Source organism: Ranitomeya imitator, chromosome 6 (genome assembly GCF_032444005.1).
Source record: "Ranitomeya imitator isolate aRanImi1 chromosome 6, aRanImi1.pri, whole genome shotgun sequence".
NCBI classification, from domain to species: domain Eukaryota; kingdom Metazoa; phylum Chordata; class Amphibia; order Anura; family Dendrobatidae; genus Ranitomeya; species Ranitomeya imitator.
In genome coordinates, this window is record NC_091287.1 from 75,782,056 (window position 1) to 75,799,528 (window position 17,473).

General features: G+C 43.8%; 1 protein-coding gene across 2 annotated transcripts in view; it reads left to right on the forward strand.

Annotated features, from left to right (window-relative positions):
• The window catches only part of TTC21A (tetratricopeptide repeat domain 21A), an 87,300-nt gene that overhangs the window by 10,745 nt on the left and 59,082 nt on the right, over nucleotides 1-17,473 (forward strand). For both annotated transcript variants that reach the window (XM_069729779.1, XM_069729780.1), the window contains 7 exons: nucleotides 536-693; nucleotides 836-920; nucleotides 3,955-4,053; nucleotides 5,290-5,482; nucleotides 11,682-11,779; nucleotides 12,870-13,070; nucleotides 15,193-15,322. In XM_069729779.1, coding sequence (XP_069585880.1) covers nucleotides 536-693; nucleotides 836-920; nucleotides 3,955-4,053; nucleotides 5,290-5,482; nucleotides 11,682-11,779; nucleotides 12,870-13,070; nucleotides 15,193-15,322 — 964 coding nt within the window. The remainder of the gene's footprint in view (nucleotides 1-535; nucleotides 694-835; nucleotides 921-3,954; nucleotides 4,054-5,289; nucleotides 5,483-11,681; nucleotides 11,780-12,869; nucleotides 13,071-15,192; nucleotides 15,323-17,473) is intronic.

Consider the following 17,473-nt stretch of genomic DNA (forward strand, 5'->3'; position numbering starts at 1 on the left):
GATAAATGAGTGGATCAGGCTGCCACGAGAGGTGGTGAGTTCTCCTTCAATGGAAGTCTTCAAACACAGGCTGGACAGACATCTGTCTGAGATGGTTTATTGAATCCTGCAATGAGCAGGGGGTTAGACACGATGACCCTGGAGGTCCCTTCCAGCTCTAACATTATATGATTCTACCATTCTCAAGGTAAACATGAATGAGGACCACTGCCATAAAGAATGGATAGGGGATAAATTCAAAACTTGGTGCAACCCCTTTAAGTTGGTGCAAGATCTTACATGCACAATATGACTTCATGTTTGATTGGCAGCAGTGATGGAGTAACAACCCGATAACTGTCTCAGTGATGGGACTGCCCACGACGAGACATTCAGACATTATTACCTTTCTTGTGGATAAGTGATAAATGTGTTTCAATGGAACAATTAAATATTCCTATTGGGATGAAAAGGAGGCCGCATATGTTTATCCAGTGCTGTACAAACGTTCGTGCTTTGTCTTATTTAGTCATACTTATGTCTTTTTTTTTTACAGGCAGAATGTCTGATGATGCAAAAAAATTATTCAGGCGCTTTGGATATGATTAACCAAACTATTGTTAGTTTTCCTAAATTTACAGCTGCACTTACATTAAAGATGAAATATGTTCTAGCCATGCAGGACTGGGATCAAAGTCTGGAGATAGCCCCGCGGTAAGAGCAAAAATGAGCAAGTGATGGAAAAGTGAAATAGGAATAGGAGATGCTAATATCAGGCAAATTTACCATGTAAGTGGCGTATCTGCAGTATAGATGATGGCTTACATTCCTATATCTTCATTACATGATGATGAAGACTCCTAACAATACAGAGGAATAACATTGACGCTCTTCAGATGATGGCCATTTATTGTCTCACAAGAGAAGGAGATGGAGCAAAGGTTAGTTTTATCCTTTGATAATCTTCAAATGCTTCTTTAATGTCTTCACTCTTCGGGATGTAATATTATGTTTTAGGGAGGGTGCACCTAATTATTCCTGCATCTGGAAAAGCCCCATCTATCAAAATGTAAAATTATTTAAAGGGAACCTGTCACCCCCAAAATCGATGGTGAGGTAAGCCCACCGTCATCAGGGGCTTATCTACAGCATTCTGTAATGCTGTAGATAAGCTGCTGATGTTACCTGAAAGAGGAGAAAAAGAGGTTAGATTATACTCACCCAGGGGCGGTCCTGCTCCAATGGGTGTCTCAGGTCCGCTGCGGCGCCTCCCATCTTCATTCCATGACGTCCTCTTCTGATCTTCACGCCGCTGCTCGGGCGCAGGCGTACTTTGTCTGCCCTGTTGAGGGCAGAGCAAAGTACTGCAGTGCGCAGGCGCCGGAAAGGTCAGAGAGGCCCAGCGCCTGCGCACTGCAGTAATTTGCTCTGCCCTCAACAAGGCAGACAAAGTACGCCTGCGCTGGAGCCGTGGCGTGAAGACCAGAAGAGGACGTCATGGAATGAAGATAGGAGGCCCCGGAGCGGACCTGAGACACCCATTTGACCGGACCGCACCGGGACCGCCCCTGGGTGAGTATAATCTAACCTCTTTTTCTCATCTTTCAGGATACATCGGGGGCTTATCTACAGCATTACAGAATGCTGTAGATAAGCCCCTGATTAGGTGAGCTTACCTCACCATCGATTTTGGGGGTGACAGGTTCCCTTTAACCAATAAGGTAAGTAAAAATCAAAAAGCCGTTTTTCGGTCACTGCATCTCTCCCAAAAAAAGCAAAATGCAGAATGTACCCCAAAGCGGTGCCAATAAAAACAGCTTACCACATAAAACAAGCCCTGACGCAGCTCTATCATTAAAAGAAAATCTAAAAGGAATGGATCTAAGAAAATGGTGATATCAAACACTTTTTTATTGTAAGTTCAGAATTTTTGTACACTATTAAAATAATTTTATAGTATTTCTGTAATCGTACTGACTTGGAGAATCAGGTCGCCAATCTATTTTCTGGACAAAATAAAATATGTAAAAACGGAACCGATAAAAGAATTGCTGTTTTTTATTTTTCACCATTTTTATCTCACTTAGACTTTTTTTGTCCATTTTTCAGTGCATTATATGGTAATATCAAAACTGCATTCAAAACTATAATTCGTCCTGCAAAAACAAACCCTCAGAGCCAGAGCCCTTCCTCCCAACTTCCCAGCCCTCCACCTCCAAAACCAACGTCTCCACTCTTACAGACGATCGACTCTCCACTCTACTCTGAAGATCGCATCTCACCACCTGTGCACTTGACCCGATCCCTTCCCACTTCATCCCAAACCTCGCCACAGTCTTCATCCCAACCCTAACCCATCTCTTCAACCTATCGCTAACAACTCGTGTTTTCCCCTCAAGCTTTAAATATGCCTCCATCACACCTATCCTCAAAAAGCCCTCACTTGACCCATCCTCTGTATCTAGCTATCGCCCTATATCACTTCTCCCCTATGCCTCAAAACTACTGGAACAACACGTCCATCTTGAACTGTCCTCCCATCTATCTTCCTGCTTCCTCTTCGACCGCTTACAATCAGGCTTCTGGTCACACCACTCCACTGAAACTGCCCTAACTAAGGTCACCAATGACCTATTAACCGTCAAGAGCAAGCGACACTACTCTGCTCCTCCTCCTCCTGGACCTGTCCTCTACCTTTGACACAGTGGACCATTCCCTATTATTACAGACCCTCTCATCCCTTGGCATCACAGACTTGGCCCTATCCTGGATCTCGTCATACCTAACAGACCGGACATTCAGCGTCTCCCACTCACACACCATCTCCTCACCTCGCCCCCTATCTGTCGGAGTCCCACAAGGTTCAGTCCTTGGGCCCCTGCTCTTCTCCATTTACACTTTTGGCCTGGGACAGCTCATAGAATCTCACGGTTTTCATTTTTTATCTCTATGCTGAAGACACACAGATCTACATCACTGGACCATATATCACCACCCTACTAACCAGAATCCCTCAATGTCTGTCCACTATTTCATCCTTCTTCTCCGCTAGATTTCTAAAACTTATCATGGACAAAACAGAGTTCATTATCTTTCCCCCATCTCACGCGACCCCCCAACGAACCTATCCATTACAGTAAACGGCTGCCCACTCTCCCCAGTCCCACAAGCTCGCTGCCTCGGGGTAATCCTTGACGCTGATCTCTCCTTCAAACCACATATCCAAGCCCTTTCCACTTCCTGCCGCCTTTAACTCAAAAATATTTCACGGATCCGTACATTCCTAAACCAAGAATCTGCAAAAACCCTAGTCCATGCCCTCATCATCTCCCGCCTCGACTACTGTAACCTCCTGCTCTGTGGCCTCCCCTCGAACACTCTCGCACCCCTCCAATCTATTCTAAACTCTGCTGCCCGACTAATCCACCTGTCCCCCCGCTATTCCCCAGCCTCTCCCCTCTGTCAATCCCTTTACTGGCTCCCCATTACCCAGAGACTCCAGTACAAAACCCTAACCATAACATGGGCAGCACGGTGGCGCAGTGGTTAGCACTGCAGCCTTGCAGCGCTGGAGTCCTGGGTTCTAATCCCACCTTGGACACCATCTGCAAGGAGTTTGTATGTTCTGCCCGTGTTTGCGTGAGTTTCCTCCGGGCACTCCGGTTTCCTCCCACATTCCAAAGACAATCCAATGATGTTATATGTCCTGCTGAGGCTAGTAGTTCCACAAGCGATCACTGCCAACCATACTGGAGTTTCCCTTATAGAACTACTGGACATAGAGCATCTCACTTTTGGAAAATTTGCCTCCAACTGGGGTGTTATACTCACAATAATAAATGAGTTACAAACACATTTTTATGAATATCAAACATGCAGCATAGCAGCTTCCCCACAACCCTGGGTTTCGCCCGACGGCTTCTTCTTGGGGCAAAGTCTTCTCTTACAGACCCTAATATATTTGTCACACTACAGGCACTTGACTATGTGAAAGAATTGATCAGCGCCCTTGAGACATCTGAACCTCGGAACTCCGTGCTGCATTTCCAGAAACTCCTTGTACTTTGCAATTTGGTAAGAACGCCTTTACTTTATGGTATGTTAGTTGTTTAAGTGACAAAAAGTAAGATGTGCACTCTACTCTCCAGGGGGTTCAGACTGAGCTGGAAGACTACGGTATAACAAAATAAGAAAAAAAAAAATCAGCCGCACTCGCATAAAGTTCTTTTGAAATAAGTGTCCGTAATTATTACATAACTAATCATTCACCACAGAAATTGAAGATAGGTGCAATAATAGCTTAGGACCTTAGGTATCCATGGTTATGGCCACTAACAACCAGCTAACTGTCACTAGATCAGTGGACGTAATCATGAATGCCTAAGGTCCTCCGATGCCTACAGATGAGGAAAGAGAATCAGAAGAACTACACTACATTTCTAATTGGAGGTATTTGCTAATACTATTATTATTACACCTACTACACTGGGCTGGGATCTTGGACATGAATACTCCTTTTAAAGGTATGTGTACACTCAGGTTCTTTCTAGCGGAAACCCCTTCAGGAATTTTGAAATAATTTTTTGCAGATTTTTTTTTTCTGAAGAGTTTTTTTTGCAGCCTTTTGTCTAGTTTAGAGCTAATTCCATCAGAAATAACTTCAAATAAGTGACCTGCACCTTCTTTTTTTTCCACCAGGCGTTTTTCAAAACCCGAAGCAGAAAAAAAAATGCTCAAAAGACTGAATATATGTGCAGCAAAAAACCTCAGTGCACACAGCCTTATATACCAACTGGGCAGAAGCGGGGATTTAGGGTATGTTCCCAAGGTCAGGAAACGCTGCGGGTTGGATGCTGCATACATCCGCACTGTCCAATTCAGCCACAGTGGCCAGATGTTGCAGCATAGTGGATGGGATTTGAAGAAATCCCATCTCCACTATGCGTGCACGGACGCCTCCAGCTTCCCTGCGGAGACGGACATGCGACGCGTCTTTCGAGACTGCAGCATGTCTATTTATCTTGCGGAGACGCTCAGTCTCCACAAGATAAATGTTCCTGTCCAATGTATTGGGGGCGGTGATTCTGCACGGTTCAATGAACACATGCGGACTCACCTGCGTTCCATAGCCGGCAGCACTTTGGACGGAGCAGACATGTGCTGCTTCCACAATGCTGCCGGTTCCTGACTGTGGGAACATACCCTTAGTATGTCCTAAAGATCCTGCAACGAGTGATATTGTATAATGGTAAAAATAAAAAGTTGCATTCATCCTAAACTTTTTCTTTTGTTCCCCAATTTTCCTTTAAGTGTGGAAGGAACAAGTCAATCCTGCAAGAGATTTTTGGTTTCTGTGAGCGCACGTACCGGGTTTCTCCTGAGGAGGCGGCGCTTGCTACAGAACTGGGCAACCAGCTGCTGTATCTGGGCAATGTGGCTAAAGCCGCCAGCTGGTATTCATCCGCCATGGCGCTAGATGGGAATCATGTGGAAGCTCTTATAGGTCCGTATGTTCCTGGATTTCACATTTAACCCCTTACCTTCACCGTACATTTTCCTTTTTACGTTTGCATTTTTCCCTTCTCTTAGTACAAGAGCCATAACCTTTTTATTTTACCATCAATATAGCTATATGAAGACTTGTTTTTTGCAAAACGGATTTTACTTTTGAATGACACAATTCCTTTTCCCTTAAAATGTACTCATAAATGTTGAAAAAAAACCTCCAAGTGGGATGAATCATGCAAATAATGTTGCCATTGTGTTTTGGACATTTATGTTATGGTATTCATTGCATGGTTAAAATGACCTGGAATTATGATTATCCAGGTCCGTACAATTACAGCGATACCAAACTTACATGTTTAATTCATGAAAAAAATGTAGATTTGTCACCATTCTCTGAGACCAGTATTGGCTGATGGAGCTGCACAAGGGCTTGTTTTTTGCCAGGTGAGTTGATGGTTATATTGATGCCAATTTTGGGAATATATGACTTCTTTGTAGGGTTCTTATTTGTTGCATTTTCTTTAGGCCTCTTTCACATGTCAGTGTCTCCAGTACATGTGGTGACAGTTTTCACACGTCCCGGAGACACGGACACACGTAGACCCATTCAAATGAATCAGTCTGTGCACATATCTGTGTTTTTTCACGGACCGTGTGTCCGAGTGATCTACACATAGACATGTTTGTTTTTGTGCAGCTGCACGGATCACACAGACTCATTCAAGTCAATGGCTCTGTGTAAACACGTACCGCACACGGGGAAGAAGCGTTACAGTAAGCGCTCTTCCCCGGCGGCAGGTACTGAAGACAACTCTCATCATTCTCCCCTGCTCTGCCTGCGATCGGCGCGAGCATAGGAGAATGATGAGCACTGCAGGAATTAAGTACAGTCATTGATAGACCATTATTTTTAATCTTTAAAGACTCCATAATAACAGGGTCTGTACCACAGGACTGGCGTATAGCAAATGTGGTGCCAATATTCAAAAAGGGGACAAAAATTGAACTCGGTAATTGTAGGCCAGTAAGCTTAACCTCTACTGTGGGTAAAATCCTGGAGGGCATTCTAAGGGATGCTATACTGGAGTATCTGAAGAGGAATAACCTCATGACCCAGTATCAGCACGGGTTTACTAGGAACCGTTCATGTCAGACTAATTTGATCAGTTTCTATGAAGAGGTAAATTCCAGACTGGACCAAGGGAACCCAGTGGTCGTAGTGTATATGGACTTTTCAAAAGCCTTTGATACGGTGCCACACAAAAGGATGATACATAAAATGAGAATAATGGGGATAGGGGAAAATATGTGTAAGTGGGTTGAGAGCTGGCTCAGGGATAGGAAACAAAAGGTGGTTATTAATGGAGCTCACTCGGACTGGGTCGCGGTTAGCAGTGGGGTACCACAGGGGTCAGTATTGGGCCCTCTTCTTTTTATCATATATATTAATGACCTTGTAGGGGGCATTCAGAGCAGAATTTCAATATTTGCAGATGACACTAAACTCTGCAGGGTAATCAATACAGAGGAGGACAATTTTATATTACAAGAGGATTTATGTAAACTAGAAGCTTGGGCTGATAAATGGTAAATGAGCTTTAATGGGGATAAATGTAAGGTCATGCACTTGGGTAGAAGTAATAAGATGTATAACTATGTGCTTAATTCTAAAACTCTGGGCAAAACCGTCAATGAAAAAGACCTGGGTGTATCGGTGGATGACAAACTCATGTTCAGTGGCCAGTGTCAGGCAGCTGCTACAAAGGCAAATAAAATAATGGGATGCATTAAAAGAGGCATAGATGCTCATGAGGAGAATATAATTTTACCTCTATACAAGTCACTAGTTCGACCACACTTAGAATACTGTCCCCAGTTCTGGTCTCCGGTGTATAAGAAAGACATAGCTGAACTGGAGCGGGTGCAGAGAAGAGCGACCAAGGTTATTAGAGGACTGGGGGGTCTGCAATACCAAGATAGGTTATTACACTTGGGGCTATTTAGTTTGGAAAAACGAAGACTAAGGGGTGATCTTATTTTAATGTATAAATATATGAGGGGACAGTACAAAGACCTTTCTGATGATCTTTTCAATCATAGACCTGAGACAGGGACAAGGGGGAATCCTCTACGTCTGGAGGAAAGAAGGTTTAGGCATAATAACAGACGTGGATTCTTTACTGTAAGAGCAGTGAGACTATGGAACTCTCTGCCGTATGATGTTGTAATGAGTGATTCATCACTAAAATTTAAGAGGGGACTGGATGCCTTTCTGGAAAAGTATAATGTTACAGGGTATACACACTAGATTCCTTGATAGGGCGTTGATCCAGGGAACTAGTCTGATTGCCGTATGTGGAGTCGGGAAGGAATTTTTTTCCCCAAAGTGGAGCTTACTCTTTGCCACATGGGTTTTTTTTTTTTTGCCCTCCTCTGGATCGGCATGTTAGGGCATGTTAGGTTAGGCTATGGGTTGAACTAGATGGACTTAAAGTCTTCCTTCAACCTTAATAACTATGATACTATGTTATCTAAAAGTCCGAACGATGACAGCAGGTGGGGGCTTTTGGGACTCTTACTCCCATCATCCGACACCTGCTGCCGCTAAAATCAGTGACAGCAGGAGCGGATTATCTGGGTATTCCTCACCCGCTGCCGCCCGCGATCTAACTAAATAAATCAATGAAAAACCCAGCATGGGTTCCCCCCCTATTTTCTTGCACAAACCAGGTAAAACTCACAGCTGGGGGCTGCAACCCTCAGCTGTCAGCTTCTGCAAGGTTAGTTCTCAAGAATAAAGGAGTCCTCATGCTGGTTTTTTTTTTTTTTTAATTATTTAAATAAATAAATAAAATGGCATGGGGCCCCCCCCCATTTTTGACAACCAGCCTTGCTAAAGCTCACATGTCTGGGGGCTACATAGTTTTCAACCAGGATGGTGCCAAGATGCTGAGAGCGCAGCATCATTCACCAGCGGTGACATCATCACCGGGTTTTTCCCACGGTCCTGAGGTCACCGCAGTTCAGCCCGGCCTCGATGATGTCACCGCTGGTGAAACCAGTGGTATTCAGCCGAGACGGTCACATCTTGGTACCGTCCAGGTTGAAAACTATTTAGCCCCCAGACATGGATTACGGTGTGGGACACGACGGACAAGTATGATATATTGTTGTTTTTTTTATTTTATTTTTATTGCAGGAGATGGAGGGCATCAGGAAATTAGGCGTTGCAGTAAGCATAGTTTAATTTAGAATATTAAGGGAGTCTGTGTAATTTTTTCAAATAAAGCATATTATTCTGGCTGTGTCTTTATTTAACATATAACTGTAGGATTAGTAATGGATAGGTGTCTTATAGATTCTTCTCCATCAATAAGCCGTGGGCTTGATGTCACCTGACATTACAGAGGTGACATAAACTCCACAAATATGACCCCACTTGCCACCGCTACAGGGCAAATGGGAAGAGCCGGGCAAGGCGCCAAAAAAGGCGCATCTAAAAGATGCACCTTTTCTGAGCAGCTGCGGGCTGCTGTTTTTAGGCTGGGGGGGCCTATATCAATGGCCCATTACCAGCTTGAGAATACCAGCCCCCAGGTGTGAGCAAGGCTGGTTGTCAAAAATGGGGGGGACCCCACGCCCTTTTTTTAAAAATTATTTATTTAAATAATTTATAAAAAACAGCATGAGGACCCCTCTATTCTTGATAACCAGCCTTGCTGAAGCTGACAACTGAGGGTTGCAGGCCCCAGCTGTGAGTTTTGTCTGGTTGGTTCAAGAAAATAGGGGGGAACCGACGTCAGGTTTTTAATTAATTTATGACACACGGATATCTCCGGTACTGGTTTTTCCGGTACTGGAAATATCAGGATGTGTGAAACCAGCCTTAAGAAGATGTGGTTGCCAAAAAACATAATTTTAGCAGGGCTTTTGGGTGTTGGCACCCTTGAAATTGTTCCAGAAAGTGAAGTATTTCTCCCAGTATTTCTCTCAACATGTTTATTTCCTTTGTGTGTATTGGAACAACACAAAAAAAATGGAAAAAAAGGCAAATTGGACATCATTTCACAAAAAACCCAAACATGGGTCCAACAAAATTGTTGACACCTTTCCAAAATCGTGGGTAACTCAAGCATGTGATGCTCATTCAAACTCACCTGTGGCAAGTACCAGGTGTGGGCAATATGAAAATCACAACTGAAACCAGATAAAAGTGGGAGAAGTTGGCTAAATCTTTGCATTGTGTGTCTGTGTGTGCCACACTAAGCATGGAGAACAGAAAGAGAAGAGAACTGTGAGGATTTGAGAATCAAAATTGTTGAACAATATTATCAATCTCAAGGTTACAAGTCCATCTCCAAAGATGTTGACGTTCCTTTGCCCACGGTTCTTTTTTTTTGTCCTTTGACCCTCAGTTTTGACTGCAATTTATCGGTCATAATAGTGAGATTGGTGTGTATTGTTGGTAATCATCAAAAGGCCAATAACAAAAACCGATATCCCAAATCAATCCAATACCATAATGCTGTGATTTTAGGGATATAAAAGCAGAAAATGATCCTATAAGAATCGCAAGAGATAAAGTAAAAGAGCCTGAATAGCAATCAATAATTTTTCAAAACAATATAAGTCTGTCAAGGTAGACTACCTTACCCTGATTCATACCTCTGAAGGCTGGCACCGTATATTCCAACGAAGTGGCGCCACCGCTCAATGCAGGCTGTCCCTGATTAACCCTAGACAGCCCTGACAACAGTACCCCGTATAATAGAAATGTGGCAGATCTTAAGATAACGCTAATGACTGTTCTAAAGAGATGACAGTTACTGTGTAACCAATAATGACCACCTGGGGCACCTCCATATGCCACAATAGATCATCATGGTATTGCATTGATTGATTTGGGATATCTCTTTTTATTATTGGCCTTTTGGTGGTCACCAACAATGCACACCGTCCCGTTCTCACTATTATGACAGATAAATTGTGGTCAAAACTGAGGGTCAACTAGGATAGGACTTGTTTTTCACCTCCTATCATGGACAGTCACTGAGGAGAGGGGGCGCCACTGTCATTGTGTGTAGGGCACCAACCTCTGCTGGTAGGCAGGAATTGAGAACATGTCCCTCATGAGGGCTTTGATAGCAAATCTACACTTTTTTCTTCTATCCTTATTGATATGTATTATATGTGTGTTATGTCGGATGGGATAATTATCCTTCCCGTGTTAAATAAGTAATTAATAAAAATATATAATTTTAGAGATTTTCATAAACGATATTTTACCTCAAAGAATGAATCAGCTGTGACCCCCATGCTCTAATGTCTATATTCTCTCGCTTTCTTCCCTGTGGTATATCCGACCTGTTCCTGTACGGTCAGACACAGCCATTACACGGGCACATTTATAAGATTATCTTGGGACAGGATCCTTTTTTCTAAACGAATCCAATTGTGGAAATTATTTTTATTCCAAGGTCTGTTGATTAAAATGTACTGTTGTTCGTGGAACAGCACTTTTAAGTGCCGCTGTTATAAACTGACGGCAGCATCTGAATAGTTAATGGCAACATATCAATGGTTAACAGCCATGATTGGAGTGCAGCTGTTAAAGGGACTCTGTCACCTGAATTTGGAGGGAACAATCTTCAGCCATAGGGGCGGGGTTTTCGGGTGTTTGATTCACCCTTTCCTTACCCGCTGGCTGCAATATTGGATTGAAGTTCATTCTCTGTCCTCCATAGTACACGCCTGCACAAGGCAAGATTGCCTTGTGCAGGCGTGTACTACGGAGGACAGAGAATGAACTTCAATCCAATATTGCAGCCAGCATGCAGCCGGCGGGTAAGGAAATGGTGAATCAAACACCTGAAAACCCCGCCCCTATGGCTGAAGATTGTTCCCTCCAAATTCAGGTGACAGAGTCCCTTTAAGAGATAGCTGCAAATGGTGTAACATAGCCTGCATCTACCCGGTATTGAGAGCTCAACTCTTGAGCCACTTCCACACACACAAATGCCAGCGCTGACATTCATGTATGTCATTTTGTTCTGTTGGGTTTAAAGGGAATGTCCAAAATTGAAAAGCATTTTAATTAAACCTACAAAATAATGTAAAGGTTTTATTGATTTTTTTTGGTAGGGTGATGTGGATAAGTCACTTTAGAAGATTATTTTCTTTGTATTTGTTGTTAGGAATCATATGGTGCCAGGTACTACAAGACAACCTGGAAGAAGCAGAGCAGCAACTTGACTTCCTCCGTGAAGTCCAGCAGTCCCTGGGAAAATCAAAGGTGATGATTTACAATATAGTCCATTTATACGACACTTACCAATAACTTAAAGGAGTTGACCATGTCCATCTTGTCCATGTTGCTGTTTATCACTCTCCCATAATTGTAGTTCTGCTTCGCGTCACCTGTCTTATCTATGGCATTATTTCTGTGATGTGTTGTGCATAAATATGTGATTCTTCAGATTTTGCATTAGTCTATGCCTGATGAAGAGACCTGAGTAGTCTCGAAAGCCTGCAATTTGTTACCATCTTTTCAGTTAGCCTTTAAAGGGAACCTGTCACCCCCAAAATCGAAGGTGAGCTAAGCCCACCGGCATCAGGGGCTTATCTACAGCATTCTGTAATGCTGTAAATAAGCCCCCGATGTCTCCTGAAAGATGTAAAAAAGAGGTTAGATTATACTCACCCAGGGGCGGTCTGGTCCGATGGGTGTCGCGGTCTGGTCCAGCGCCTCCCATCTTCTTACGATGACGTCCTTTTCTTGTCTTCACACTGCGGCTCCGGCGCAGGTGTACTTTGCCCTGTTGAGGGCAGAGCAAAGTACTACAGTGCGCAGGCACCGGGAAAGGTCAGAGAGGCCCAGCACCTCCGCACTGCAGTACTTTGCTCTGCCCTCAACAGGGCAGATAAAGTTCGCCTGTACCGGAGCCGCAGCGTGAAGACAAGAAGAGAATGTCATCGTAAGAAGATAGGAGGCCCCGGACCGGACCGCAACGCCCATCGGATCGGACCACCCACCCAGGTGAGTATAATATAACCTCTTTTTATCATCTTTCAGGATACATCGGGGGCTTATCTACAGCATTACAGAATGGGACTTATGTCCCAAAAACACCTGAGAGGTGAGGAAGCATTGGTCTCTCTGAAATGTATGACCAATTCTAGCTGCCATTGAGGCATCAGGGGCTTATCTACAGCATTACAGAATGCATTACAGAATGCTGTAGATAAGCCCCTGATGCCTCAATGGCAGCTAGAATTGGTCATACATTTCAGAGAGACCAATGCTTCCTCACCTCTCAGGTGTTTTGGGACATAAGTATGTATTCACACCTGACCAGTCTGTTCTGATTGTTTTTGTGTTGCAGGAACTATGCTTTGTGGAGGCCATTCTTGCTTCAAAGACGGATAAGGAGGAGAAAGTAGTTGTCAGTTTTTTAAATGAAGCTGTGGAAATGCATTTTGCAGCAATAAACGGCCTCCCCCTCGGAGTGGAATATTTAGAAAAGCTCAATCCTACATTTATTGTTAATGTTGTCAAGGAGTATTTAGTATATTGTCCTAAGCAGGTAAGAAATGGGCATCTCCCCTCTCTTATTGTTATATAATGTATGTATATGTTCTTATCCGTCCGATCATCCATGGATGGTATAGACTCATCACTGCCTTTTAGGGCTGATGCAGACAACTGTATTTTGTTCCGGTTGCTAACTGACAAAACAATGGATTGCTCTTGGACCAATGTTATTCTATGGGGTCGTGCACATTTCTGATTTTTTTCCTACTTGGACTGAGTCTATCCCTGGAAAAAAAAATCACAGCATGCCCGATCTGCATCCAAAAAGCGGACCGCACTCGGCCTTTCAAATTCAAGTCAATGGATTCGTCAAAAAAAAAAATCGCACCCCACTTGGATGACATCTGAGTGCGGTCCGATTTTCACAGACTGACAGAATGGAGAAATGTTTTTATTTTACATTTTCTCCACATTCGAGAAAATCAGATCACATTATAATCACCTTCTGAACAGATAGTGATTAGCATAATTGGCCCGATTTTCTTGGCAGAGAGAATACGCAGTCGTGTAATCCTAGCCACAAGGAAACATCTGTCACAAATACTTGAGTGTCTTCTCAGACTTTGTAGATTATTATATGCCAGGATCACAGAGGTGGGGTTTGCAGTGTGCTCACTCCTACATTTCTTTCCATGATTAGTGGTGGTGCAGGGAATAACGTTTTTCACTCATTATTCTTGTAGAACCTTAATCTGCCATGGAGGTTTTGTTCTACATTTTGCTGTTATCTGCTGCATGACTAGTGGAATAACACACCAGATATTACGGAAAAAGGATATATAAAAAAATACAACCCCCAAACAAACCTGGCAGAACCATTCTGAGGATCACCTTGACAGTGGACCCAAATCGATTCATCGTATTCATTATGGATTCTTGAGATATGATAGGATTAGAATTGAGGCAAAAGACTTGCAGGACCGTGGTCCAGAGGCCATGTCGGTAGTGTATGATTGCTGGATCAAAGCACTGTAAACCTCCGATTACCTGCGACATTCGCAGCACACCTTCCGATTAATAGGCCACCTCAATGTCATTGCATTGCAGAGTGACCCTCATGACGTTACGGTGGCCTACTTGTCCGTAGAGGTTACAGAGGTGTCACAAGTGGAAGACGGATGTGACTGATGGACCTGGGACGAAGGCTATGATGCTAGAGCCTTAAGGTGCCAATACACCTTTGGTGGCTATTGGCTACACACCCAACTGCTACCCCAACTCCCCCATACAGTGGACATTCAGCTGAGCATTCATATGTTTTCATTAGGAAAACTGGTCCCATGAAGCCAACGTTCATGTGAATCAGGTCTCTTTGTTTGTGCAAGGTCTTCTTCATACCCCTAACAATCTTTGTTTGTCTTTAGCCATCTAAGGCTCTTTCTGAGCTCTGTCTCGTGGCTTCGGTTTACAATGGAAGCCACAATGTTAGGGCAGAGACAGACTGCCATGTTTCTCGTGCAAGAATCACATCTCACTGCACGGACTGGCCGGCACCTCTCCTGACCCGAACATGACAGCATGATGGATTACTATGCAGCTGTCAAGCTCGGGTCAGGAGAGCCGACAGCCAGTACGAGTTTTGCGATGCGATTCTCGCACGAATTCGGCAGTCTGTCTCTGCCCTTATGGTGGATCCTTCATATGATGTACATCCAATGGACCCTAATGACTTCTAATATGTGATCCTCACTGTTGCCCAAGGCTTATTGAAGCAGGTTGGGGCGAAGGTTATCTCATCTGATCTGATCCCACAGAAGGGCTAATGTAGCACAAATTGCTATAACAGTTAATGGTTAGCATCTTTAGAGACCATGCCTCAACGGATCAGAGCTATTTTGGTGACATAGGTCGACCTACACAATATTAAGCTTGTGGTTTAGTATTCTGGCTGATCAGTATATATGAGCTGTACTTTTCAGAATCTGTTTTGGTGACACTTAGCAGACCTGGACCATGCACCTTTACAGCGAAAAAAGAATGATAGACTATGGCAGTTTTATGCAATTAATTTTGTCATAATAATAATAATAATTAAAAAAAAAAACAAAGTGGGAAGAAAACACTTTTACATCACCACATTTCTGACTGTGAAACATTTTCTGTCTTTTTTCTAGCCCTTAGGCCCTGGACAGTCTGCTTCTCCTGTTCTGGAAAGAGCTGCTGCTATTTTGGCACCAGTGATTACAGTGGCCCCCAGTCTACCAGAGCCCCTGTACTTCATGTCTCAGGTCATCTATTTGTCAGGTATGTCACATGAAGCAACTTGTATATAGGCAGATGACATCTCTTGCCAAGGTGTAACTTGTACTTAAATCCAAATAATCCCAAAAATTCACATATCATGCAACTGGGGTCTAAGGGGCAACGTTTCTCCTTGTGGAGAGTGACATGCCAGCTCTGGCTTGTCAAGGTAAGGAGGTTTATTCGCCATGCAATGCTATTTGGCTTTTATCCTAAGTCATATTGCACGACTCGTTAAAGGGTTGATTGTGACTTGTAGGATCGCTACTTCCAACAGGTGGTGCTATAGAGTTAACATCCTCTTTTTCTCTGAAGAGGCAATTTGCATATTACATATCATGCAAGACACTTCCCGACATATATATAAGAGGTCCCAGGCTCAGTGTCCCACTACCCCAACGGCCCCGGAAGAAATGAGGTGAAACGGTGTTGGGGTAGTGGGACACAGAGCCTGGGACCTCTTAGGTGGCGCATTTATTACAGGTAATTTACCTTCGTACATGTATTTATTTATTAGTATGCTACTCTGAGGTTAATATGGAACCTGGGCATCACATTAGATTAAGCTCTGTGGGTAGGATTAATAATCCCCTTTACCAGTGGTCCCCAACTCCAGGCCTCGAGGGCCGCCAGCAGTGCAGGTTTTCAGGATTTCCTTAGTATTGTACAGGGGTTGGAATCATCACCTGTGCAGATGATCACATTACCACCAATGCAATACTAAAGAAATCCTGAAAACCTGCACTGTTGGCGGCCCTCGAGGCCTGGAGTTGGGGACCCCTGCCCTATACTATAGCTCAGCACTTGCATTTTATGGCTTAATACCTGTGGTTATCTTTTTTGCGGACCTCTGCTTAATATTATTGGTATCTCAGTAGTGATGGGCGAGTGTACTCGTTGCTCGGGTTTTCCTGAGCACGCTCGGGTGACCTCCGAGTATTTGTTAGTGCTCGGAGATTAAGTTTTCATCGCCGCAGCTGAGTGATTTACAGCTACTAGCCAGCTTGATTACATGTGGGGATTCCCTAGCAACCAGGCAACCCCCACATGTACTTATGCTGGCTAACAGCTGTAAATCATTCAGCTGCGGCGATGAAAACTAAATCTCCGAGCACTAACAAATACTCGGAGACCACACGAGCAGCGAGTATACTCGCTCATCACTATTTCTCAGGCATTTTTGTGTCCTTTTTGGAGGCTTTTCCTGTCATTTTAGATTTGGTGTTTATGTATTATTTGATTAAAAAAAAGATATTAATTGTTGCTTGAATCTTTTCCTATACAGGGATATTAATATGCCACTCCCAGGTTTTTTGAGTGTATAGATTTGTACTTAGTCTATGAGAGCAGAAATGATGCCCGATTACTGAGGGATCCTCTCCTAGAAGCCAATCAGACAAAATTCACATTCATTTGTATTCAGACTTTAGAAACTGCTCAAAACTAGAAAATACGGGCCTAACCACAGTTACACACAATACAGCCCTGACCATAGTATACACAATACGGCCCTGACTGCAGTTATACACAATACGGCCCTGACTGCGGTTATACACAATACGGCCCTGACTGCAGTTATACACAATACGGCCCTGACTGCAGTTATACACAATACGGCCCTGACTGCAGTTATACACAATACGGCCCTGACTGCAGTTATACACAATACGGCCCTGACTGCAGTTATACACAATACGGCCCTGACTGCAGTTATACACAATACGGCCCTGACTGCAGTTATACACAATACGGCCCTGACTGCAGTTATACACAATACGGCCCTGACTGCAGTTATACACAATACGGCCCTGACTGCAGTTATACACAATACAGCCCTGACCGCGTTATACACAATACGGCCCTGACTGCAGTTATACACAATACGGCCCTGACCGCGTTATACACAATACGGCCCTGACTGCAGTTATACACAATACAGCCCTGACCGCGTTATACACAATACGGCCCTGACTGCAGTTATACACAATACGGCCCTGACCGCGTTATACACAATACAGCCCTGACCGCGTTATACACAATACGGCCCTGACTGCAGTTATACACAATACGGCCCTGACCGCGTTATACACAATACGGCCCTGACTGCAGTTATACACAATACAGCCCTGACCGCGTTATACACAATACGGCCCT